The 25130-nt window shown below is 52.6% G+C and overlaps 2 protein-coding genes across 6 annotated transcripts; both read right to left on the bottom strand.

The window, feature by feature from the left end:
• Positions 1-1792: 1792 nt before the first annotated feature.
• Positions 1793-9088, bottom strand: LOC308229957 (uncharacterized protein C2orf42). 2 transcript variants are annotated; one of them, XM_080634358.1, is made up of 9 exons: positions 9052-9088; positions 6936-7770; positions 5660-5770; positions 5429-5536; positions 5142-5246; positions 4242-4349; positions 3668-3768; positions 3422-3581; positions 1793-2060 (listed from the first exon to the last, which is right to left on the bottom strand). In XM_080634358.1, exons 2-9 carry the CDS (start codon positions 7756-7758, stop codon positions 1852-1854), a joined length of 1725 nt encoding a protein of 574 aa, XP_080490484.1. In that variant the 5' UTR covers positions 7759-7770; positions 9052-9088; the 3' UTR covers positions 1793-1851. The 2 variants fall into 2 exon arrangements, with proteins under 2 accessions (XP_080490484.1, XP_080490483.1); XM_080634357.1 differs by lacking the exon at positions 9052-9088 and adding an exon at positions 8837-8963.
• Positions 9089-10350: 1262 nt separating this feature from the next.
• Positions 10351-24958, bottom strand: TIA1 (TIA1 cytotoxic granule associated RNA binding protein). 4 transcript variants are annotated; one of them, XM_080634652.1, is made up of 13 exons: positions 24805-24958; positions 20105-20201; positions 19554-19652; positions 18978-19032; positions 18774-18806; positions 17519-17606; positions 13893-13968; positions 13389-13497; positions 12525-12620; positions 12351-12435; positions 11647-11770; positions 11111-11250; positions 10351-10590 (listed from the first exon to the last, which is right to left on the bottom strand). In XM_080634652.1, exons 1-13 carry the CDS (start codon positions 24828-24830, stop codon positions 10449-10451), a joined length of 1170 nt encoding a protein of 389 aa, XP_080490778.1. In that variant the 5' UTR covers positions 24831-24958; the 3' UTR covers positions 10351-10448. The 4 variants fall into 4 exon arrangements, with proteins under 4 accessions (XP_080490778.1, XP_080490779.1, XP_080490780.1 ...); XM_080634653.1 differs by having other exon boundaries at positions 10351-10572; XM_080634654.1 differs by lacking the exon at positions 18774-18806.
• Positions 24959-25130: the final 172 nt, after the last annotated feature.

Below are 25130 nucleotides of genomic sequence, written 5' to 3'. Positions count from 1 at the left end.
CTCCATCCCATTGCCTCCATCTCTCCCTTCTCCATCCCATTGCCTCCATCTCTCCCTTCTCCATCCCATTGCCTCCATCTCTCCCTTCTCCATCCCATTGCCTCCATCCCTCTCTTCCCCATCCCATTGCCTCCATCTCTCCCTTCCCCATCCCATTGCCTCCATCTCTCCCTTCTCCATCCCATTGCCTCCATCTCTCCCTTCTCCATCCCATTGCCTCCATCTCTCCCTTCTCCATCCCATTGCCTCCATCTCTCCCTTCTCCATCCCATTGCCTCCATCTCTCCCTTCTCCATCCCATTGCCTCCATCTCTCCCTTCTCCATCCCATTGCCTCCATCTCTCCCTTCTCCATCCCATTGCCTCCATCTCTCCCTTCTCCATCCCATTGCCTCCATCCCTCTCTTCCCCATCCCATTGCCTCCATCTCTCCCTTCCCCATCCCATTGCCTCCATCTCTCCCTTCTCCATCCCATTGCCTCCATCTCTCCCTTCTCCATCCCATTGCCTCCATCTCTCCCTTCTCCATCCCATTGCCTCCATCTCTCCCTTCTCCATCCCATTGCCTCCATCTCTCCCTTCTCCATCCCATTGCCTCCATCTCTCCCTTCTCCATCCCATTGCCTCCATCTCTCCCTTCTCCATCCCATTGCCTCCATCCCACCCCCTTCCTATCCCACTGCCTCCATCCCTCCCTTCTCCATCCCACCCCCTCCCTATCCCACTGCCTCCATCCCTTCTTTCCCCATCCTGCTGCCTCCATCCTTCCCTTCTCCATCCCATTGCCTCCATCCCACCCTTCTCCATCCCATTGCCTCCATCCCACCCTTCCCCATTCCACTGCCTCCATCCCATTTTGGTACCCAACAGGGCAGAGCTTTGCTGCTGGCAGGGTCTGGGGCTTTCCCTATGGTGTGGGGTTGTCCCTGGGTTTAGGTCCCCATCCCTGGATGCAGCCTCTGCTGCTTTAGAAACCATGGGACAAGCAGGGCAGGCACCGAGCTGTTTCAGGGCTCAGCCCTCTGATTCCAGTCCCTTGGAGTTGTCCTGGATCTGGCCACAGTTCCTCTATGGAAGTGCCAAGGGCAGGCTCCATGTACTGCCATACCCTGCACCTGCAGGCAGCATCCTGCACCCTTCCCAGTGCATCTTCTGTCCCGCATCCCTCCTACCAAATCTTCCATCGCACATCCCACATCTTCCACTCTGCATCCCTCCATCCTGCATCCTTCCTACCAAACCTTCCATCCCACATCTTCCACTCTGCATTCCTCCATCCTGCATCCTTCCTACCAAACCCTCCATTCCGCATCCCACATCTTCCACTCTGCATCCCTCCATCCTGCATCCTTCATCCCGCACTCTCCATCCAGCACAGACCCACAGAATCAGCAAGGTTGGAAAAGAGCCTGGCTGGATCCAGTCAGTCCCTCAGCCTGCATCCACCCCATGCTGAAGATGAGAGTCCTGGGTTCTGCTGGAGGATGGACTGGATGGGATGGGAGGGATGGAGCAAGGGATGAGATGGGGAAGGGGGGGGGGTCCCCTCTCTGTTTTGGAGGTGGTGCTGGTTTTACCATGGGCCCTATGCCCTCACAGGGCTGCTGGTGGCCCTCACAGGGTGCCTCTCTTTCCTCCCAGGCTGTGCTGCAGCTCCTGCTGCTGGGCTCTGCAGTGTGTGGAGACCCAGGTTGGACCCTTGGGGTCCCTTTCAGCCCCCAACCCCCCCTGGGTGAAGCCCCCCCATCTTTCCTCCCCCATGGTGGGTGCAGGAGGCTCAGGGCGTGGGGTGAGCGTGAGCTTTATTCTGTGGGTGCTCCTGTGCCCTGTCCCTGTGGGGCTGTTGGGGGGCTCAGGAGAAGGGGATGGCGCTGAGTGGGGTGAGCTCCAGCCCCGGCTCCATGGTGCCAGGGGGCCGGTGCCGGGTGCTGGGCCGGGGGCTGCCGTGGTGCCCGTACTGGAACTTGATGCGGAGCTCCCCGATGCGGGCCTGGGGCAGGATGTTGGGGATCCACTCGATGATGAAGGGGGTCGGCTCCTTCTGGGTGGGAGACATGTTCCCTGGGGGGAGAGGGAGAGAGTGTGGGTCCTGGTGCCCCTTGAGGGGTTGTGGTGGTGGTATTGGTGGTAGTACTGGTGTGGTGATGGTATTGGTGTGGTAATGGTGTTGGTGGAGTGGTGTTTGTGCTATGGTGTTGGTATTGGTGTGGTAGTGGTGGTGATATTGGTGGTAGTATTGGTGTTGGTACTGGTGGTATTGGTGTGGCAATGGTGGTGGAGTGGTGTTTGTGCTACAGTGTTGGTGTGGTAGTGGTGGTATTGGTGGTAGTATTGGTGTTGGTACTGGTGTGGTGGTGGTAGTGTTGGTATTGGTGTGGTGGTGGTGGTGGAGTGGTTGTGGTGGTGTAGTGGTGTTTGTGCTGTGGTGTTGGTATTGGTGTGGTAGGGGTGGTGGTGGTAGTGTTGTTGGTACTGGGGTGGTGGTGGTGTTGGTGTAGTGGTGTTTGTGCTATGGTGTTGGTGTGGCGGTGGTGGTGGTATTGGTGGTAGTATTGGTGTCAGTATTGGTGTGGTGGTGGTGGTGGTGTAGTGTTTGTGCTATGGTGTTGATATTGGGGTGGTGGTGCTATTGTTGTTGGTACTGGTGTGGTAGTGGTGGTGGTGTGGTGTTCGTGCTATGGTGTCATATTGGTATTGGTGTGATAGTGGTGGTGGTGCTGGTAGTAGCATGGTGTTGGTATTTGTATTGCTGTGGTGGTGGTGGTGGTGCTGTGGTGTTGGTGCGGTGGTGGTTGCTGTTGGGGTGGTTGGTGTTGGTGCAGGTTCCTGGAAGAGGCTGGTGAGAGCTTTAGGGCCTTTAAGGGGTAAGAGAATGTGGGCTCCCCCTTTAATGCCAGGCGGTGTCGCAGTGGGAGCCCCCCTTTGCGCAGGCTGAGCCATGGGTGGCTTTGGGGTGCGGGGTTGGTGTTGCTGCAGGCTCCTGAAGCAGCAGCACAAGACCCCAGAGGTGAAGTCTGGGGCTCTTCTCCTCTGAGGAGTGCGAGAATGGGGGTTCAGGTGGCTAGAGATGAAGAAGAGGAAGGGCAGATTTTGGGGGGCTTTCTCTGGGGATGAAGGATGAGGAAATGGGGCCCATGTGTCCCCCTTGTGCCGTGTTCTTGTGCTGCAGCTCCCTGGGGAAGGAGCCAAGGTGGAGTTTTGAGGGGCTGGGTGAGTTTTGGGGGCATTTTCCCCCTGGGGGTGTGCATTGGTTGCCTCTGCAGGCTCCTGGAGGGGAAGAGGAAAGGGGTGCCCACTCCGGCTGGGGACAGAGGGGAGGTTTTTGCTCTTCCTGGTGAACAGCGTGGGACCACCTCAGTTGTCTGAGACCATTTTGTGGTGGAGGGTAGGGGGCTGTGTCCCCCCCAGCCTGTCCCACTTACCCACTTTGAGGAAGGTCTGCAGCTCCAGGGGCCGGATGGGTGGCTTCTTGGGGTGCCCGTAGGCCTTGGCGATGCTCTCCACCTCCACCTTGGGGCACCTGAACACCTCGTAGGTCCCATCCTGGTTCTGGATGAAGCTGCGTGTGATCTCCAGTGGTAGCTGCCAACAGCGAGGGAAGGACCTGGTGAGGGGCTGGGGGGAGTATAAGGGGTGGTGGTGGGGCTGGGGGCTGCCTCCCCCCTCACCTCTGGTGTATCGAAGATCTGCTTGACCTGCAGCACGTTGGTGATGTGCCACGTGTACTTGGAGAAGGTGCCCAAGGGGAGAGCATCCTTACGGACAAAAGCTGCAGGGAAGGAAAAGGGTGGTGAGGGACTGGGGGGGCTGCAGCTCACTGGGACCTTGTGGTGCTCTCCTGCTCCCCTCTTGTGCTCCTGACTGCAGCTATCTGCCTTTGGCATAGAATCCCAGGCTGGTTTGGGTTGGAAGGGGCCTTAAAGCTCATCCAGCTCCAACCCCTGCCACGGGCAGGGACCCCTTCCACTGGAGCAGCTTGCTCCAAGCCCCTGTGTCCAACCTGGCCTTGAACACTGCCAGGGATGGGGCAGCCACAGCTTCTCTGGGCACCCTGTGCCAGCGCCTCAGCACCCTCACAGGGAAGAGCTTCTGCCTTATCTCCAACCTGAACGTCCCCTGTTTCAGTTTGAACCCATCACCCCTTGTCCTATCGCTACAGTCCCTGATGAAGAGCCCCCCTCCAGCATCCTTGCAGCCCCCTTCAGACACTGCCTTACCCCGGAGCAGGGTGCTCTCCCCTACCAGTGGTGGAGTTGGGCAGCCTCTTCTTTGTGCTCCCACTGGAGATCCTCTGCTGCAGCGCCTCGAAGAAAGCCTGAGGGATGTGGAACACCAGTGGCTCAGGCTTGCCTGTGTGGGTATGAATGAGAAGACAAGGGCTGAGGGCAGGGGCGAAGCAGGGCTGAGTGGGGACACTCCAGCTATTCCAGCCCTGCCAGCACCTGACCACCTTCCCCATAGAGCTCATAGGTTGGTGTTTGTGTCCTTTGCCCAACCCCTCCAATGCTGTCCTAGTATGTCCCTGTCTGCCCTGGCCTGGGGTGTGCAGTGATGGGGCCTTGCTTGCAAAGCTGGGTGATGACAACTTCACTGTCTTTAAGAACACATCTTCTGGGTTAGAAGTGACCCTTGGGATCGTGGAGTCCAACCCTCTACCATGCACAGCAGGTTGTGCCTCTGCTGTCACTGCCAGCAGCGTGCTGGAGGCCAGTGATGCTCACAGTGACGCACAGCAGGATGTGTGGGTTTGCCTGATGTGACACTCACTGCTCCTATGGTGCTTGGAAAGGGCTGATCCCCCTCAGCCATTTCTCCTTTCTCAGCATAAACACCAACACCAGGCTGCCAATAATAAGTCTGTGTTCAGGGGAATGACCCAAAGCAGACAGAAACTTCTCAAAGCAACTGCTTGCTTCCCTTGGGGCCAGCAGTTATTTCATAGGATCAGAATGGTTTGGGTTGGAAGGGACCTTAGGATCATTCAGTTCCAACCCCCTGCCATGGGTAGGGACACCTCACACTAGAGCAGGTTGCCCAATGGTCTGTTCAACCTGGCTTTTCCTGCTGCCAAGAGCTTCATGATGGAGGTTGTGCATGGTGGAAGGGAGAGGACTGATGCCCAAATGGTCCCCAAAGCCGTACCCTCGAACTGGTAATGCATGGTTTGGTGGATGCGCTCGGTGACACTGGCCAGCCACTCCTGGAAGGAGAAGGTCACCTGGGACTCATCCAGCAGCTGGGGACAGCCTGCAGGAGAAAGGGAATGGAGATCAGAGCCTCAGGGGTGTTAAGTTTATGGTTGGAATTGATGATCTTAAAGGTCTTTTCCAACCTAAACGATTCTATGACAGCATGAGCTGAATGGCTCTGGGCATCCACCCGGTCCTGAGTGCTCTCAGCCTCCAGTGAGATGCATGGCCAAGGCTCACCTTGTCTTTTCAGCGAGGAGGAGGCAACTGCTGGCTTCTTCAGGCTGCTTCTCCTGGGGTTGCTGTGAGTCAGGTCCTGCGCAGGGAGAAGGCTGCTGGCCTGTGCCCCTGGGGGATGGATTAAGAGAGCATCACGGCACATGTCCGGAGGCTCTGTGGGCACCCCACACAATGGCTTTTGCCTTCAGCCCACATCTTCCTCATCCCACAGAGCCTCCAGTTGATGCTCACCGGGTGCTGGGTCCTTTTTCCTCTTCTTGGGCTTGGCAGCAGCTGCTTCTCCAGCCTGCACCAGGGACTGGGGACCACCGACCGCCTGTGGCACTGCCATCCCCTTCACACCTAGGAGAAACACACTGCTGTCCTTAAGAGCATCAACACTACATGCATCAGTGCTGCAGGGACATGGAGGTCCTGTGTTCCCCTGCCAACATCATCAACTGCTCCCCTGAGACCCCCCAGCACACCTCAAACATCCTCAGAGAAGCCCTAAAGCCCTCCTGGCCCTGCAGGCACACTTCTATGTGGGGAACATTGAGGGGAACATAATGTCCTCACGTCACCTGTATCACTCTCCTTGGGTGCCAAAAGACACAATGGGATTAGCCAGGGGCACCTTCTGGGGTGAAGAACGCCCTGAGGGACTGCACCCCAGAGGCTCTCACTGAGCTGGGCTTCCCCCAGCGCTGCTCTGGCCCAAGGGGGCAAGGAAACCCAACAACCTGCCCAGAAGAGGAACCCAACTTGCCCCGAGCACAGCAAAGCCCTGGGAGATCTGCATCCATAGAACCACAGAATAGAATCAGATTGGTTTGGGTTGGAAGGGACCTTAAAGCTCCTCCAGCTCCAATCCCTACCACGGGCAGGGACCCCTTCCACTGGAGCAGCTTGCTCCAAGCCCCTGTGTCCAACCTGGCCTTGAACACTGCCAGGGATGGGGCAGCCACAGCTTCTCTGGGCACCCTGTGCCAGCGCCTCAGCACCCTCACAGGGAAGAGCTTCTGCCTTATCTCCAACCTGAACCTCTCCTGTTTCAGGCTGAACCCATCACCCCTTGTCCTATCCCTACAGTCCCTGATGAAGAGTCCCTCCCCAGCATCCTTGCAGCCCCCTTCAGACACTGGAAGCTGCTCTGAGGTCTCCACGCAGCTTCCCTTCTCCAGGCTGAACAGCCCCAATGTTCTCAGCCTGGCTCCAGCCCCTGAGCATCCTCGTGGCCTCCTCTACACTTGCTCCTCATCCCCCCAGCCAGCTCCCAGGGGAGCACAGGGAACATTCACTCTGCTTCTGCATGCTGGATCCAGGAGCAAGCTGCCAAGTCCAGGAGGGATCATTGCACAACAAGCTTCCTGCCTGCAGAGGGACGGGGCAGGAAATAAAGCCCCAGCTAGGAGGGAACAGTGAGGAACCTGCCAGGGCATGAGGAGGAGGGAAGGGAGCAGAACAGAGTGAGCGGCTCCTTGATGCCCCCCCACATGCTCCGCGTGTCACATCCCCCCTCACCTACCACCAGAGTCACAGGCGAGGACATCAGCAAACTCCTGTGCCAAGCTCTCATCGCTGGCAAAGGCACAGATGCAGGCGAAGAAATGAATGCAGCGCTGCGGTGCCGGCGTCTCCTCCTCGCTGCCTTTGATGGGCTTTGGAGCCTGGCAGGAGCAGGAGAACCTGTGCTCTGCCAACGTCTTGGTGCTCACCCTCTGGGCGAAGGAGGCGTGCAGGTAACCCAGGCTGTGCTTCTGGCTGGCCTTGCACTTCACCACCAGCACGTTCTTGGTGATGCGCTGCACCAGCGGCCCCGTGGGCTCTGTTGCCAGCTGCCATATGGTCTGCTTGGTTTCGGGTGAAGCCTGCATGGAGTTGAGCACCGAGCTCTTCAGGGCCAGCGGGGTGGCCTCTGTCTGGCAGTTCAGGGCCAGTTTGATGTGCTGGCACTGGTTCTCCACCACGCCTTGCGTGGCTGCCTTCACACATGACGGCACGTAGCAGCGGCCGGAGCTGAGCTGCGTGATGATGGTGCCGTCCACTGTCTGGATGGTGGTTTGGGACACCCCCAGCTCCACAAAGCACCGGTAATCCGGTCCCCGGTCCCTCTGCCTCACTGAATAGACCTGCAAGTCGGAGCCAGTGATGATCTTGACGGCGTCCACACTGGGCTGTTTGCGTGTGCTGTAGCGGAAGACGGTGCCGCAGTTCTTGTTCTTGCAGCTCAGGCCTCGCATCCCGTTGTAGGTGCCGCAGCGGGGGCATTTCCGGATGCCCCGGAGCGTGGCTTTCCCCAGGTCAGACAGGAAGGAGGGGACCTTGGTCCTCACCGATGCTGGCTCCATCCTCTGGAGAACCTGGATGGGCAGAGATCAGGGAGCAGGATGAGGTAAGCAGCACAGGGAGGCAGCAGGGATGGGAGGGACAGCACCATGAGGGTGATGTCCCCTGTCCCTGCAGTGTCAGAGGGGAGGAAAGCGACACCCAGGTGGGACACAGCATCGCCCTGTGTGACCAAGCACCCACCCTGACACCCATCCCCTGCCATTTCCGAGGCTCAGCAGGTGGAAAATGGGGGTAAAAAGAGAGGTTTTGGTGCATGCAAAGAGAGGTTCATCCCTGGGGGTAAATAACATTAAATGAAAGATGTGGGATGCAAACAGAGCTGGGGGAATGCGTGACAAGGGGCTCAAAAAACACCGCGAGCAGCACTGAAGTGGAGATGACAGAGCAGAAGGGATGGGGAGAAAACCTGGTGTCAGTGGGGCAGGAATGGGGCGATTCCCCCCAGACCCACTCAGCTTGGGTTCCTGCACACTTTGCCTCCCCTCGCTGCTCCCCAGCATGGCCAAACCCTCCCATTCCCAGAGCACTGAGGCAGGGGATGTTTGTGCCATGGACCCACACAGATCAGTTCGGGTTGGAAGGGACCTTAAAGCTCATTCAGTGCCACGGGCAGGGACCCCTTCCACTGGAGCAGCTTGCTCCAAGCCCCTGTGTCCAACCTGGCCTTGAACACTACCAGGGATGGGGCAGCCACAGCTTCTCTGGGCACCCTGGGCCAGCGCCTCAGCACCCTCCCAGGGAAGAGCTTCTGCCTGAGAGCTCATCTCAGTCTCCCCTCGGGCAGGTTAAAGCCATTCCCCTTGGCCTGTCCCTACAGGCCCTTGTCCCAAGCCCCTCTCCAGGTTTCCTGCAGCCCCTTTAGGCACTGGAGCTGCTCTAAGGTCTCCCCTTCAGGAGCCTTCTCTTCTCCAGGCTGCCCCAGCCCAGCTCTCTCAGCCTGGCTCCAGAGCAGAGCTGCTCCAGCCCTCCCATGGCCTCCTCTGGGCTCGCTCCAGCAGCTCCACGTCCCTCTGGTGTCCGTTCTCACCACAAGTGCCGCTTCCCGGTGCCGGTGACCTCCCCCCTCCCACAGCGCACCTCAGCGATCACTGTCACCGTGCAGCGACGCCTCAGCACCGGGCACCTCAGTGCGGGCCGGGACGGAACCGGCCCCAGCGCCACAGGCCGGGCCCCTGGGGTTGGAAGCACCGGGACCGGGACCCCCCTCACCACACCGCGCCCCGCCTCCCGGCATCCTCCCCTGACGTCACTTCCTGCCGCCGGCACCCGCCCCCAACCCGCTCCCGCCTTACCGGCGGCGCGCACCCTCCCGCTCCTGCCCGCACGGCCGCGACGCCGGCCCGCCTCCGCCATAGCGCCCGCTCCTATTGGTCCGGAGATGTCACGTGGGGGCCAGAGGAGGATGCTGGGAGTTGTAGTCCTCGCTCATGTTGGTCCCGGCTGCTCCCGGGAGGCGCTCGTAGGAATTGACCGATTTCAGGCTTTTTCATCCCAAAATCACCCGAGCAGCCGCTTCCCTCCCGCCCGCTTCGGCCCGAGGAAAGCGCGGGGTGAGCGGGTAAGAACAGAAAACACACGCAAGCCGCCGGTTTTGGTGGTTTTTGCCTCATTTTTTGGTGTTTTTTTCCTTGTTTTGGGTGGTTTTTGGCATCTTTCTGAAGTCTGCTCAAGAGGTAGGCCAGAAAAAGCCATTTTTAGCCTCTAAACAGTGCCAAAAAACAGAGCGTTGGTCACTTTCCTCTACTAGGGGCAGTTTTATGCCATTCTTCAACACTTAAGCAAGGAGGAACGTTGTTCCTAGCATCCAGAGGCCAGAAAAGGGAGTATTTGAGGCAGAAATCACATGCACAGGACTCCGTGTCCCACCTTTTAAAGAAGGAGACATACAAATGGTTGTGCAAAACCTTAATTTGCTAAAATATTTTACAGAACCGGTACATGTCAATGTAGAAACCAGTAAAAAAGAACCCAACCAATAAGGAAACCAAGACCCTGCCTTCGTGGTATAGTGAAAACAGGAGTTCTGCTGTCCCTTGGTGCTGAGCTGAGGCTGAGCCCACCCTGAAAGACACTGAGCTATAAAAATGATGTAAATCAATAATTTACCATCAAAACAACCCCCAGTGTAACAAAAGCGGAGAGACGGAGGCTTTGTACAAGAGGCGTGTTTAAAAGGCTTCAGGATCCACACGCTTTTGGCTTGTGTTTGTTAAGGATGGGGTTTGTACAGCGGTTTATAGTACACCGGTGGGAAGCATTGGGAAGGCCAACGGCACGGGCTGCTTCCCAGGAAAGCCAAGAAAACCACCCAAGAAACCCTAAAAAAGGTTCAACGTTGTGCAATGTGCTGCCCCCCGGTCCTGGCAGCACTTAGTCCCTGCGTTCGGCTGCGATTCCAAACCCGCAGGGGTTTAAGAAGCACAGAAAGGAGGCAAAAGAAGGCAAAAGTCGGCGGCTATCCAGCATCTCGTGTCGTGGGATTCTGTTTTGGTTTTTAAACAATGGGGGATGATAATTTCAGGATCAAAAAAATGCTGTTTTGTGGGTTTTTTTCCTTTTTCTTCCCTCCCCTCCCCACCCCAAACCCCGTTTCTCCTCTTGCTTAAATAAATACATGGCATCCACCGCTCAATGGGATAAATCCTGGTGGTGACAGGCACCTCTGGGAGGCTCCCGGTGCTCTCCTCCCTCAGGGTGTTTCAAACCCTGCCACACGGTATCCCGTCTGGTTGGTGATCACGCTCCCGTTCTGCCCCTGTGGTGGCTGCACGCTGTAGTTAGCACCCATCCATGCTGCTGAAGACTGTGTCTGGCTGTTGGGAAAACAGCTCCTTAGGAGATGAGGTGTTAATGAGGGAGAAGGGAATGCAGAATAGGGGGATGTGAATCCAAATCCCATCCCAAATCATCATACATCTGAAATCAAATCACCAGTATCTGAAGGGGGCTACAAAGATGCTGGAAAGGGGCTCTTCATCTGGGACTGCAGCAATAGGACAAGGTGTGATGGGTTCAAACTGAAACAGGGGAAGTTCAGGTTGGAGATAAGGCAGAAGCTCTTCCCTGTGAGGGTGCTGAGGCGCTGGCACAGGGTGCCCAGAGAAGCTGTGGCTGCCCCATCCCTGGCAGTGTTCAAGGCCAGGTTGGACACAGGGGCTTGGAGCAAGCTGCTCCAGTGGAAGGGGTCCCTGCCTGGGGCAGGGGTTGGAGCTGGATGAGCTTTAAGCTTCCTTCTGTAGTTCTATGTAATAAAGCATCGAGGTGTCTTGGCAGTTTGTGTACTGCTATGGACCTGGAATATCACCTCCCCCCAGAAGGGAAACCCCCCTCACCCAAAGCCCAAGTACTCACCTAAACCCCTGCTGACTCCACGCTTGGCTGTACACACCGTAGGCAGGGACCTGCCAGCCATTGGGCACGTACTGCCCGATCTGGGCACTGCTGTACCACTGCCCCCACTGCCCGTACGCCGGCGGGTAGCCCACCTGGTTCTGCAAGGGGAGAACACCTGGGTGTTAGGTGGTGGTTTGTGTCAACTGGTGGGACACACACACCCCCAGGACGCTCTCTGAGGGGGGCTGGCTGCTACGATGACACCAGAACGCCATAGAGATGGGTGCTTGGTTGGATATACCTCTTGAATTCATTTAATAGACACGTTTGGAGCAACCTGCTCTAGGGGAAAGTGTCCCTGCCTGTGGCAGGGGGTTGGAACTGGATGTGCTTTGAGGCCCCTTCCAACCCAAACCAGTCAAGGATTCTATGATATAAGCCATAGGTGACATGCACTGTGTCAACTCTAACTGGCACACAGATGGATTTTACAGCCCTTTAATGGGTTTCTAGCAAAGACTCATGAGCAAAGCCCTCAGTGTGGAAGTTCTGACCTGCTGTACCGGATTGATCATGTCTGGCGTCTCCTTGCCCCAGTAGCACTTCACTACGTGTCCTTCTATAGTCGTCCCGTTGACGGACACAATCGCATGCGCAGCGCTCTCGTGAGAATTAAACCTGTTGAACAGAAGTTGGGCCAACATAAACCACCACCTCCACGTGTAACTGCCAGCAGGAATGCCCAGACAGCTCCACTTGGATCTGGGATGTGATGAACACTAGCCCGGACACAGAATCCTTATTCCTTCCATGGTAGGTGGGGGGATCATGAGGTCTTTTTCCCTGTCTCAGTGTTGGTTTTCCTGCATCAGTGTCATACTTGTCCCTGAACAAATCAGGAAATCTGGCAGCAAGGGGAGTAAATCAGTTCACAATTGGGTTTTATTACCTGGAGCCTCAACAACAAAGAGATGAGGATGCTTCAGAGAAAGCCTCTCAAGCTTGACTGTCTGCCTCGGCTGTGAAATTACACCCAAGGAACAGGCAGATCCCATACATGAAGGGCTCTGCACCAGTTTAGACTGGGCCAAGAGCTTTTCTTTACTGGTATCACAAGCCCTAACTCCCTCCTCAGATGAGGCTGCTGTCCCAGAAAGCTGCTGTGAAGCTTTCACACCCACCCACCCATGCACCACAGCACCAAAACATGTGATACCGTCATTCCCATCACCTTCATCCACCCACATCCTTTGCCTACCGTACAAAGGAGTAGCCTTTATCCGGGAAGACTCGGATTTCCATAATCTGCCCGAAGGGAGAAAAGGTCTGGCGCATCAGCTGCTCTGAAGCAGGAAGAAACACAGCACCAAAGTGAGGTGACCGTGGTGTTATTCACCATGCTCCATGTGACTGTAGTTTGAAGGCACAGTACCTGTGAGCCCCGAGGTGACACCTCCACAGTACACGGTGCAGTTGCTCGGGCTGGACTGATTGACCACATCATCATAAGACAGTTGTTTGGCATTTGCTTAAAGAGATTTTACAGAGCTTTTTAGTGGATCAGACAGACATTATATAGGAATTCTAATCCCGACTGGTGCGAGATGTGGACCGTGACCTGCCAACACCTATCAAGTAGGTCCCACACACCTAATTTAGGATCTCCCCAGTGAAATCTGATGCAGTCCCACTTTGTGTCAAGGACTAAAAGCAAGGGAGTGGAGTTACAAAGCCAGAGTTGTCCTGGACAGCTGGAGGTCAGCAAAGACATGAATAAGGGAGAATCACGGAATCAACCAGGTTGGAAAGGAGCTTTAAGATCATCCAGTCCAACCATTGCCCAGCACTGCCAAGGCCACCACTAACTCATGGCACTGAGGGCCTCGTCTCCACGGTGTGTGAACACTTGCAGGGACGGTGACTGCAGCCCTGCCCTGGGCAGCCTGTTCCAATGCCTGAGCACCCTTTGGGGAAGGAATTGTTCCTCAGCTCCATCTAAACCTGCCCTGGTGCAGCTTGAGGCCGGTTCCTCTTGTCCCATCCCTTGTTTCTTGGGAGCAGAGCCCAGCCCCTCCTGGCTCCATCCTCCTGTCAGGCAGTTGTAGGGAGCGATCAGGTCCCCCCCTGAGCCTTCTCTTCTCCAGACTGAACCCCCCAGGTCCCTCAGCCCTTCCCCATCACACTGTGCTCCAGGCCCTGCACCAGCTCTGATGCCCTTCTCTGGCCCCACTCCAGCACCTCAATGTCACTCTTGCAGTGAAGTGCCCAGAACCAAACACAGGATTTGAGGACCTACATTCATATGTACTCTTTGGAGCCGGAGGTTTTCTCGTCGCCCAGTTCGTTCTGATTTGCCTTCCACCAAGCCACTGACCACCCATCTGCTGAATCGCGTTCTCTGCGTCCTGTCCACGAGAGAGAGAAAAGAAAACCTGTGGTTGGCATCTCTTCCTTTTGTGATAGAGCCAAACTAATGACCCTTCCTGAGAATTGTGATGTGCTGGAAGAAATCATGTTTCAAAGGAAGCAGATTTCAGCAGGGCGAAGGACATGACGAGGCCTAAGACCCTCCTGACTGTCACTGTCACCTCAGTCCATCATCCATTTGGATGTCCTTTGTGTTTAGGAACACTAAAGCAGCAGTAGAGCATTGTGACAAAGAGAGAAAAAAGCATTCTCCTTGCAGGCAGGGAAATCAGCTATGGAGAAGGATTGGGACCAACAATGCTCCCTCCCCATAGTGGCTGCTGAAAATCACTGCCTGCTTTTTAGGGACACTGGAGCCCATACTGCAGCTTACCCATTTATTGAAGAAGGAGACGAAGCCATATCCTTTAGATTTCCCCGTTGCCATGTCCTTAACCACACGTGCATCTCTAAAAAGCAGAAACAAGACCCAGGTCAGCGCCTTCACCACCACCCGAGCCTCCTAAAAAACGACAACTTGAGTCACACCCCTACACCTTATCTTCATGTTTCACCTTTACTAAGGTCAACTGCTTATTGCACCAGCAGCACAGTCAAAGCAAAAGGCTTCTTTTCTACACAGAACTTTACGAATGCTTTGGCAGGTAGTAGCAAAATTAAACTTAAATGGTGTAAAACATGCAAATCAAGAGCTTCTCTAATGTACTTTACAACAGTTGGCCCCCGCTTCAAAATGCTTTTACAGACTGTTAAAGACACAAAACCACGGTCAAAGCAGCTACTCCAAAGAATCACTTTACAGCACGTAGCTAACATTAGCTCAAGGGCTCTCTTTAATCATGCAATCTTTAAATGCGCTATTCATTTGCCAACACATTTCTACCTTCTAATTCAAAGTATTAAATAGAAAAAAATGAAGAAAAGATAGGAATTAAAAGGCATACGTCGCCTGTTAACTGAATTCTTTAATTTTCTCGGGTCAATTCGTTACCCCCTTTTTGGCCTGTGGGCAGCTGTAAATTTTGAGAGATTGACATTTTCAGAAATTATTGAAGAAAAAAAATCAAAACACTGAAACATTCATGTCTTAAAAGAGAAAAAAAAAAAAAGAGAACACTACATATCAGACATCATTTAAAGTGCATTTGTACAACAGCAATCATACAGGACTGATCGGAAACTACGAGAGAGGAGAAGGGGAACAAATAAAGAAGGAACGAAAGAAAAGGGAAAAGAAATAAATGAAGGTTTATAAAAGTAAATAAGAAAACTACAACGTTTGTCCACTGTGAACTGTAGCTTGTAGTTAGCCATGGCAATTCTGTCCATTCTTCAGAGACACTCTGCAAAATAACCAGAGCCCTATTATTTGAGATTGAGTTAAAAAGAGAACCCAGCTACAAGAGCTAAACCCCACTCCTGGAATGCCACTCTACCCTGTTTCTCAGGCAATCTGTGGACACGTCAGCCAAGGGGCGAGATCCTCTTGTGTACCACAGGCCACCCTCTCCTCCCCTCCTTTGCCCCACACAGACAGGCATGAAAAGAACGGGAACAACATAAAACCAGTCAGAAAGTCATGCAATGTCACTTACTGTATAAAATACATGGGGCGGGGGGGGGCAGAGAAACTATAGTGTTAACATGTGCACAATGTTTAGCATTCAGAGACTGGCAAGAAAAGTCACAATGAAGAGGTTTGTTATGCTCAGGGTGGAGAGTTTAAGCTTTTCTAAGCCTTATGGTAACTGGAAATGCTGCATCTTAAGTCTAATTCAGCCCATAGCACCGACACCATCACCAAAGGCCCCCAGGAATATACTTCACCCAAAGCTACAGCAGGAATGTTCTTTCCCTTCTCTTGGTGAGATCCCCATTGCCCCTTCCCCGTCTTCTTCCCCCTTTCCTGAGTTAGGTTAGAATTTGGGTAATACACTACAAATTGCCTGAGAAGAGGCGTTTTGCTTGTCTTAGCTGGGTTTGCTCTGAAGAGCCTATAGAGGGAGAGAGGGGAAAAACTCATCTCTACTTACCCTCAACTGAAAACGTTGAAAATAAAGACTTGAGAACAAGTGAAAACATGCGTACAGCAAGCATAAAAGGAAACCACAATGAAAGTGTGCTTTTACAGTGATTAAAAACCCCAGATGCAAAGAATTACCAACAGGTCTTATGGGCTAATCATGCAGTAGTTCAACCTCGGTGTCATTAAGAGAACAAAAAGCTGAGTTTAGCACCAACCATGTTAACAAAAAGAGTAATGAAAGAAAAAATAATCAGGAAATATTCCATTAGCACCACATTTCCAGAAACCAGGCACTGATGAAGAACAGGAAAAGTCAAGTAGCTTCATTCCACCACTTAAGAGACAGCAGCAATGTATTTCCTGGTTAAAATTGAACAAGTAGAAAATCTTTGGCTTTATTTAACCCCTCGCTTTTGGAACAAGAGTTCTAAAGAGTCATTGCAGGGCTAATACTTAATCTGCTGCTTTTGGGGGAGGAAAAGAACTCGAGTTTCACTTTGGAGAGTCAGGTTGAGGCAGGGCAAGCCACAAATGCCCCACCATAAGCAAGACACCCTTCCCTGTCACCAGCATGTAGCAACAGCTCAGCGCCCGAAAAGCTCTGCTAGAAAAGATGGGACAAGAGCCACAGCCCCACAAGTCTGGACCACGGGCTGATGCTCGCTGTGATTTTATACTCCCCCAGCCAACATTCAGCTTTGCTTTGGGCTCAGGAAGGGGTTTGGGGTTTTTGGGGGGTCATTTGTTAAGGGTGACTGTCCATTGAACCTCAGACACCCAGCGCTGGCTTGGGCAGGGGAAACTCTCTCACAGCTCCACCGCAGTCCCACCTATTCCTGCCTCCCACTCGCACTCATTCCAGCAGCTCAGCTTGACTTTAGAGCCCCTCATCCCTTCCATCCAGACTACACTTGGCCAGAGGATAAAGTGACTCTCCTTAGGAGTCCAACCCTCTGCACTTCCTAGATGACAATTACAAAAGATGCAGTCAAGCGTTATAGTTGTCTGAAGCAAGTCACATTCAGATCACATTTTGTTTTCAAAACCTTATCGTAAGAGGAAATCAAGCTGGCATTACAAGAGTAATACACTGGGCTCTGAGGGGAAAAAAAGACAAACAAAAAACAAACTTACTTCAATTAAATGTTCACTACCCAACACTCCAAAGCACTCTATGTTCTCTTACATCACCATCAAGAAACTTCAATGTCCAGTACAGACAACACTACAAGGAAAATTAATGGTTTACGTTTGGAGGATGGAATGAACAAACCGCTCCTTACTCAGCTACACCCTCAGTACAACAAACTGGCAGGTGGAGATCTGTGAGCACCATTCCCCCTCTGCAACATGTTCACTTGCTATACCATCACTCAGCACTGTTAAGATGAGGGCAGCTCCTTGATCCGAGATGCCCCATGGCTTTGGTTGAGCCCTTCGGGTCAAAGGCTCACACTGACCCAGTGCCAAACGCTTTGAGACCGCTCTAACTGCAGCCTCTAGGTGCCCCAACGAGTCTGGTGCTAAAAAAGGTTCATTTTGTGGGAAATGGGACTTAAACTTTGGCTACGGGTGGCTAGCACACCACAGCTAACAAAGAAACTAAAGCCTCACACAACGTGAACGTGCACACGGACTCGGTCACAGACTGTACAGTGTGGTGCTGATGTGATCACCAAGAGGGGAATGCAAACCCCAGCTTTAGGAGTCAGGTTGTTTTGGTGTTTGCCAGATGAGGCAAGGAGTATAAAACCAAAGCAAGTTCGATGCAACCTGTCTAGGAAAGCAGAACTACTCTAAAGGCTTTGGGTTCCAGGTCCCTGCCTCACGCCCGACCGCTCACACTCAAGCCGCTGGATGAAGAGGTGAATCCTGCACTGCACCGACTCTCCTGTTTTACTTACTGAAACATAAGGCTGCCTCCATTTAGGAGAGAGAAACTTTGACCTCATTTGCCCTAAGGAATGACTTACGATATTCTTCCAAACGGTGCAAAAGCTGCTTTTATGTCCTCGGTTGTAATTTCGGGGCTGAGGTCTCCGACAAAGACGTGGAAATGGTCTTTCGGGGCAAAAAGAGACAAAAAAAGGGATTTTAATGTTTGAAGGTGGCACCTGAACAAGCTTTCCAGCTACGACTGACAACTACATGAAGACTAGAGTTTACCATGAAACAAATTTAATGCTGTTCCTAAGAGATCCTTTGCTTGGCAGTGCTAAGCCAGGGATTTTAAGGCTACTACAGCGACATGTGGCATTTATGGCTTGTATTTTACAAACTGCTTTTCAGACCAACCAGCTTTTACTGTACAATCTTAAACTATTCTTTAGCCTTAAACTATCTACTGAATGTGTCAAGACCACAGGAGGATCTTTCTCTCTGTACACTAGTGTTATGCTTCAACACGGCAGGAGATTTAAACAGGTTTCAGAATAGGGGTAACTCTTGTTCCAGAGCATTTTGAACCTGGCCACAATGTCCAGGCTAACACCAAAGGTGAAAGAAGAACAACTCAATAAATGACCTTGCATTGCCAACAGTTTGCTGTTAAAAGAAGTTTGAGTTCTCAAAAGCCAACAGTTTTGGTTGCCCAGCCAACACACCATGGGAATTCAATGGCTGTGAATCCATGAGTGAACTAAGACTGAAAGCAGGGGAACGGAAACAGGGATCCCTTCAATTTGGATCAGAGCCATAAGAAACATGCACTAAAGCAAACCTAAACTCCTGCATCTAAGGTGTCTTCCACTACAACCAGTGTGCCACACGCTATCCTAGTGATACACAGACTTCTTTGTACCACAGGAGGTACGAAACTCTCCAGCCTATGGAGAGCCCCACTGGCCTATGGAAATTCAAAGCTGGCCAGGAAAAGCAGCAATCCACAGGCTTGCTGTGAGCAAGGGAACTCGATTTTGGAAGTCTAGATACTCCTGAGGAGCCTGTCTGCAGGAGTACACACCTCACAGGGAGCCAGCTGCTGCCCCAACAGCAGGGGATAAGGGGCTTTGTGGCTTTAACTACAACACTCATAACAAACTGCTAGAGATTAGCATCAGAACGGAACAGTGGACCCTAAATTGCTTTCTGATACTACAGGGAAATGAAAGGGAAGTCTTTCCATAAAACAAAAGAAATCAATTAGGAACAAAACCCCCATAGAGAGCTTCAGGTGGTTAGTGAACACCCTGGCGACATTTCATTTTATGTTTAAGAAGACACAATTACCTTGTGAACGCTGTGTGCTGACAACGGTACTACCTGATGACAAAGATTAGATTTGTTCTTTAATTCATTAACACAAACACATTCAATAATATCTTAGGATTATGATCAAAACATTACTGTTTCTAATTGTAGGATGCTTACTGCTTATGTTTAAAAGCTACTCATAGAAATCAAATATGTACTCAAAGCACAAGCAACACTTACTGCTGGTATCTTTCTTCTGGCTGCTGGGGGTCGTCGCCCAGTTGACTTTAACCTCCTGCAAGCATTAGTTGCTCACGTTAGATCAAGCAAATCCCAGCTAAGCTCAGACACCCCCAGCACTTTGTTCTGATGATACAGGGGCACCAGAACCTGTGCAATTTTGGGGTGGAAGCTCAAGTTTAAGATGTATATCTTGGGGAAAGGGTTTGTTCTGTCAGACTGTTTCACTAGTTAAAAGGAAAGACAGGAAGCAGACTTGTTCTGGGGATTTGGTTTGGTTGGGTGGGTTTTTTGCAGGGGGAGAGGGAACATTATGCTGATGAGCTTGAGAACTCTGATAAGAGTTAAAACACTTGTGCACCCGCTGTCTCTAGTTCTACATCCCCAACTCCCTCTGTGTTTTTCCTGTAACAGTCTCAACAGCTTGTTCTTAGTCGTGTCACGTTAAGCCCTTTGCCCAAACCAAGTGCCTAATATTTGCAGTGTATCCACTTTGTCTCAAATGGTATTTCACCCACACCACCTGAGACAGCCTGTTCTTCAACTCCAACTCACCCTGTAGACATGACAGCTTACCTTACCCATTATCTTCCGGCCATTCATAGCAGCCAGTGCTGCAGCCGCATGCCGATGCTCGTAGAACTCCACAAAGCAGTACGGATCATTTCCAGCTGTCTGATAGAAGACACAAACAAAGGATTATTGCTACAACCCCCTTCCAACTCTCCTCTCACTGTTCTACTCAGCTCCTTATTCATTACATCTGAACAGCTCAAAGAAGACAGGCCTTCTTATTTTACACAAAGACCCCAGTCAGTGCACTAATGATGCTAAAGGAAGTTTCAATTCTGCTTTAGAAAGGTTAAAGTATGGCAAAGAACTTTCTCAATCTATCTCCTCTATGACACCCACATGCATGCACATCTTCATTCCTTCTCACAATATCCACCCATCCTTACATATAACATCAGACACAAGGCAGAAATGATGGCAAAAGGACATGACTGTGATCTCCAGCCTTATTACATCCCGTTAACTGTATTTCCAGTGGAATTCCAAAACATGCACGCATAGCCCAAGGCCATGAGCTATGAGAAGCATGAAACCCATTAGGTGAAGGCTCTTACATCCATTATCATTTTGCAGTTTTTGCATGGTCCAATCTGGCTGAAGAGCTGGAGGATGAGTGCTTCAGTCACATCTCTTGACAGGTTCCCCACGTATCTATGGGAGCAAACACAAAGTTAGAACCCATCCTCGAGTCTGCTTGTCAGTAACTGAGCAAACACGGCCCAACGCTGTTCTCCCAACACCCAACCCACCAGGTTAGGGTGCTGACATGAAGTGTGTGGTGGGATTGCACCTTGAGTCATGGAGCAACAGGGCAGAAATGGTTTGGTGACAGTGGGTGGCACAGTGCCTGTCCTCAGCCCTTGGTCCTATCCAAGGTTGGTGTCTAAAACTGCACCCTGGTTGAAAGCCAGGTGTGGACACCTCGACCTACAAACCCATTTCCACCTCTAGGAACAGCAGTTCCAATAACCCCATGCAGTCATTGTTCCCCAAATGCCACCTCCTCAGCTGCCTGAGCAGCTTGATCTTGTGTTTAGCATGCACAGGAGAGGAGATTGGGTCAGTTCCTTTTAAAGAAGGATTCACCATCTGGAAGCATTACATCCTCCTGAAACAACCAAGCTCAAGTGTAGGCATTCCCCCATCCTCCTCCATTTGAAAGCATCAGCCTCCTTGAGCACAGCCCTGCTCTGATTTGGGATGCTGGCATTCTGGGCCATGAAACTCCTCCTCAATCCACAAGCGGGGTTGTTTTTGTTGTTGTTGTTAAGCCCAAGTCACGGGAGTTTTAAAAAAAGCACCCAGAGAAACCTCAGCTCCAAAGGTGGGGCAGCACCTTTCCACAAAGGAACGTTCTGTGGTGAGCCACAGCCTCTGCAACCAGAGCCCCGGCCAAATCCTGCTGCTGGAGCCACGTCAATAAAGCAGCAATCCTCCCTGTCTCCATCCAAGAGCTGCAAAGATGTTGTAAGAAAACAACAAGGCAGCAAATCCTGGGACTTGCTGCACTCCTCCTGTTGACAGAAGGGCTTGAACAGCCTTCATGGAGAGATGGGTGCACTCCAGCGTTGGGTTGAGCAGGAGAGAATGGGGGAATAAGACATGCAAAAAAGCCCTGTTTTTTGGTCAGAAATGACCCTGTATTAGTAATTTGAACAACTGTTTCAGGTAAGAGTCAGAGCTGTTCTGCTTCTTAAAGCCCAAACACCAGTATCAGATCTTCACAAGCATCCTCTCACTCACAAAGCAAGCAATTGCTACACTTCTGAGGAGGTTTCCTTAAACAGAGGATGGTTTTCTGTGCTTCATTAAGGCAATTAACTCTGTGCTTGATAACACCAGGATATTCTACCCTGCCACCAAGTTCAATTGAGTCATAACTCGTGAGACTTCTTATTTTCTCTTTTTTAAAACAATTTAGCAGCACCATTTGGATAATGAATGAGCCACTAAAGCGAGGAGAGTCTCAAGTGACCTCCCAGGTCTAAGTTTATTAACGGTTTATTTGCGGCTGAGCTTTACCTACACAGGAACCTTTGCACTCACGCTGGAGTCTCACCCTGATAATCAGACAGGCATCTCCTGAAGCATTCGCCATCTTAATGCTGGATTTAGCTGGAAAAAAGAGGATTTAGGGAAGTGACCTCTGACAGCCCCATGAACCTCTGCATGGCCAGACTTTTCAAAATGCACACCCTCAAAGGAATCTGTGTGCATACACAGAGAATGTGTAACTGTGTAGTAGAATCATGGCACCAACCAGGTTGGAAAGGAGCTTTAAGATCATCCAGTCCAACCATTCCCCAGCACTGCCAAGGCCATCATTAACCCATGGCACTGAGGCCTTGGCTCCACGGTGTGTGAACACTTGCAGGGACGGTGACTGCAGCCCTGCCCTGGGCAGCCTGTTCCAATGCCTGAGCACCCTTTGGGGCAGGAATTGTTCCTCAGCTCCATCTAAACCTGCCCCGGTGCAGCTTGAGGCCGGTTCCTCTTGTCCCATCCCTTGTTCCTTGGGAGCAGAGCCCAGCCCCTCCTGGCTCCATCCTCCTCTCAGGCAGTTGGAGGGAGCCATGAGGTCCCTCCTGAGCCTTCTCTTCTCCAGCCTGAACCCCCCAGGTCCCTCAGCCCTTCCCCATCACACTTGGGCTCCAGGCCCTGCACCAGCTCTGGTGCCCTTCTCTGGCCCCGCTCCAGCCCCTCAATGTCTCTCTTGTAGTGAGGGGCCCAGAGCTGAACACAGGATTCGAGGTGCAGCCTCACCAGTGCCCAACGCAGGGGCACAATCCCTGCCCTGGCCCTACTGCCGCACTGGTGCTGATCCAGGCCAGGATGCTGGGGGCTTCCTGGCTGCCTGGGCACAAGCTGCTCATGTTCAGCTCCATCAATCAGCACCCCCATGAGCATCTTTTCAGCCACTCTTAGATGCGAGCTACTCACTTCTACACAAAGCTGACAAACTCCAACAAAGTCCTGCCATACTGTCAGCCATGCCAAGATGGAAAAACACAGAGCTGTAGCTCCCCAAGCAACAATCCCTTGTGTTATTTCCTCCTATGGACTCTCTCCATGCTATGCTCAAGCTGTTTGACCACCTTAAGCCTGCCATTGAGCTCTGTTGTGGCTCTGCTTCCCTATGGCTGACACCGGGGCAGGGTCCAGCACACCCGGACCTTGGCCAGGACCAGTTACACAAGAAATCACTGGGTGCTGAGGTGACCCTGCCAGCTAGAATAGGAGATCTCTCCTGTGTGGCATTCCTGTCATCTCCTGCACCTTTCCCATCCCTTTCTCCCCTGCTAATTGGATTCTCATTAATAAGTCAGCCAATGTTGCTTTGAAACTATGCTATACAAGGCAAACTATGCAGACAACTGTATGTATTCACTGCACATTGAATACATCTTCTTGAGAAGTAATATCAGACTAGTGGATGTTGGCACCTCTGAATCTTTTAGACATACAGGGTAAATGAGAAGCGTTCTGCAAGCACCTATGTGTAAAACACAAACAGGAGGTCTCTGTAAATTCAAAAACACTGTCTGCCTTGTAACTGCTCTTCAGATTCATAATCTCTGCCGTTGAAAAGCAGCTTTCAAGGAAGGTAATGCGCCACGTGAACATGGGCTGCCTATCCAGGAAATCATTTACATGAGTAATACAGCTCCTAACGTGCTCTGAAACACCAAGGCTCTAACGTCCCCCTTCAAAGAAGCAGGTGACGTGGAAACAGCAAATACTTCCAACAACATCCAGAACCTGCTCTGGAAAAATGACTTAAAGGTGCTACAGGAAAAGGCACGTGGTTTGCAGACCACTCTGGTGGCCCCTCACGATGCTGCATCCAAGGAAGGAGCCCCATAACCCACATCCAGATGGGTTTTCTTTAGCACTACGGGCAGGAATCGTCACATGAGCAAGTATCTCACCCACACTACAGAGCCACGCTGGAAAGAGATCACTTTTAGCTGCACTTTCTTCCTTCAAGCTGCTCTTTCCCAATCCGATCTGTGACATTCAGCTCATGACAATGCCTCTGTATGACTGGAGAAAAGTCACTCGGAGCGACCCAAAGGAACATCATTCTGGGTCCACTGCTCCATACTCAGCTCATACGTGTTTGTGCAACGAGCCACACGTGCTCCAGGACAGATAACTCCTTCCCCTGAGCAGACCACTCGGCTCCAGACAACGGCTTCATTGGCATGGGGGGACAAACACGTTCCTACATAAACATGCAGCTATGCAAACAGGTCTGACTGTTTGCAGACACCAAGAATAGCTCCCGAAAGGCACACACCAGAAAGACAACGGGATTGTAAACGCAGGGAAAGCTTGGACCAGAGGAGCTGGCTTAAGTCACGTAAGAGCCTCGTTTCACTGCACTCAGCCACGTCATTGAGCAGCCCTTGGGGTAGATGCAGCCACTGCCCAAAGGCACAACTTTCCCCTCGCCATGGAAAAGATCCCATCTCCTTCCTGTCCTTCCTCCCCATAGCTCCAACACTGAAACAGACATCAAAGCTTATACAGAGGTGGAATAGAAACACACTAGGCTGTGATTTCCCAGCTCTTAACAAGGTAAAGCAGTCCAGAGAGGCACACACAGCTAGGATGTGCCCAGCAGCACTCCTGCCTTTCAAACACCACTTGGAAAGCCCAGATCCCTTGACAGCAGCAGGCGTCTGCCTAAGACCGACACAGAAATTGCTTGTAATTAAAGCAATTGATAACTTTAACACATCAAGGAGCTGCCCTACAGCTACGATGAGTTCTTTGATAAGTAACGTGCTCGCAGGGTGCTTTAAACACCCGGTTTCATGGGCAACCCCCGTTTACTTCTACGGAGCTGCTGAATCAGGCTCCAGCTCTGAAACCACGGCACCCCCCACACCCCTGATGAGCTGGCAGCGAAGGAAACGGTGAAATTCCGCCAGATCCTCGCTAAAATGTGCCTGGAGCGAGTACCGAGAAGGATCAACGTGTCCCAAGCCCCCTTCCCTCCACATGTGAGTCCCGGGAGGGGGGCTGGAAGCCGGGAGCACCACTGGGAGGCAAGGCAGGGAACGGGAATAGCGGGACTGGGCCGTCCAGCCGCCCCAGCACTGAAGGCGGCTGAGGAGCCGCCGCTGCCCCGTCGCGGAGGCCCGATCCCGCCGGCCGGGCCCTGAGGGGAGCGTGTGTGAGGGGAGCCCGGGCCGCCCCTCCCCGCAGGGCCGGGAACAATGGGCGGTCTCGCCCCTTCCCCACTCACAGGGTCTTGGGCATTTCATCCTCCATGGCACCGCCCGCCCCAGCTCTTCACGCCGAGCCGCGGCCACGCCGCCCCGTCAGCGCCCTGGGCAGCCCGAGCGCCGCCGAGCCCGAGCGGCGGACAATGCCCCCGCCGCTCCTCGCAAGATGGCGGGTGAACGGGCCCGGCCGGCCGAGAGGGGGCGGTAACGCGCATGCGCCCACCGCGGGCGGCGGGATGCCGCCGGATGAGGTTTCCCGCCAGCCGCCGCTCCCGCGCATGCGTCCGGTTACCGGTAACTGAAGGGCTTTACCCCCGGTGGTACCGGGGGTTTGGTGCTTCCTCAC

This window comes from Psittacula echo (assembly GCF_963264785.1).
Source record: "Psittacula echo genome assembly, chromosome: 25".
Classification (NCBI taxonomy): domain Eukaryota; kingdom Metazoa; phylum Chordata; class Aves; order Psittaciformes; family Psittacidae; genus Psittacula; species Psittacula echo.
The sequence above is the reverse complement of the archived record's forward strand: the minus strand, read 5'-3'. Positions and strand labels throughout refer to the sequence as shown.

Coding starts and splice junctions, on each gene's coding strand:
- LOC308229957 (XM_080634358.1), bottom strand. CDS start 7,758: ATGGAGCCAGCATCGGTGAGGACCAAGGTCCCCTCCTTCCTGTCTGAC. Junction 3,582..3,667: donor AGATCTTCGATACACCAGAG/GTGAGGGGGGAG, acceptor CGCTGTTGGCAG/CTACCACTGGAGATCACACG. Junction 2,061..3,421: donor GCAGACCTTCCTCAAAGTGG/GTAAGTGGGACA, acceptor CTCTCCCCCCAG/GGAACATGTCTCCCACCCAG.
- TIA1 (XM_080634652.1), bottom strand. CDS start 24,830: ATGGAGGATGAAATGCCCAAGACCCT. Junction 19,653..20,104: donor ACTGCAAAATGATAATGGAT/GTAAGAGCCTTC, acceptor GTCTTCTATCAG/ACAGCTGGAAATGATCCGTA. Junction 19,033..19,553: donor GCCGGAAGATAATGGGTAAG/GTAAGCTGTCAT, acceptor TAATGCTTGCAG/GAGGTTAAAGTCAACTGGGC.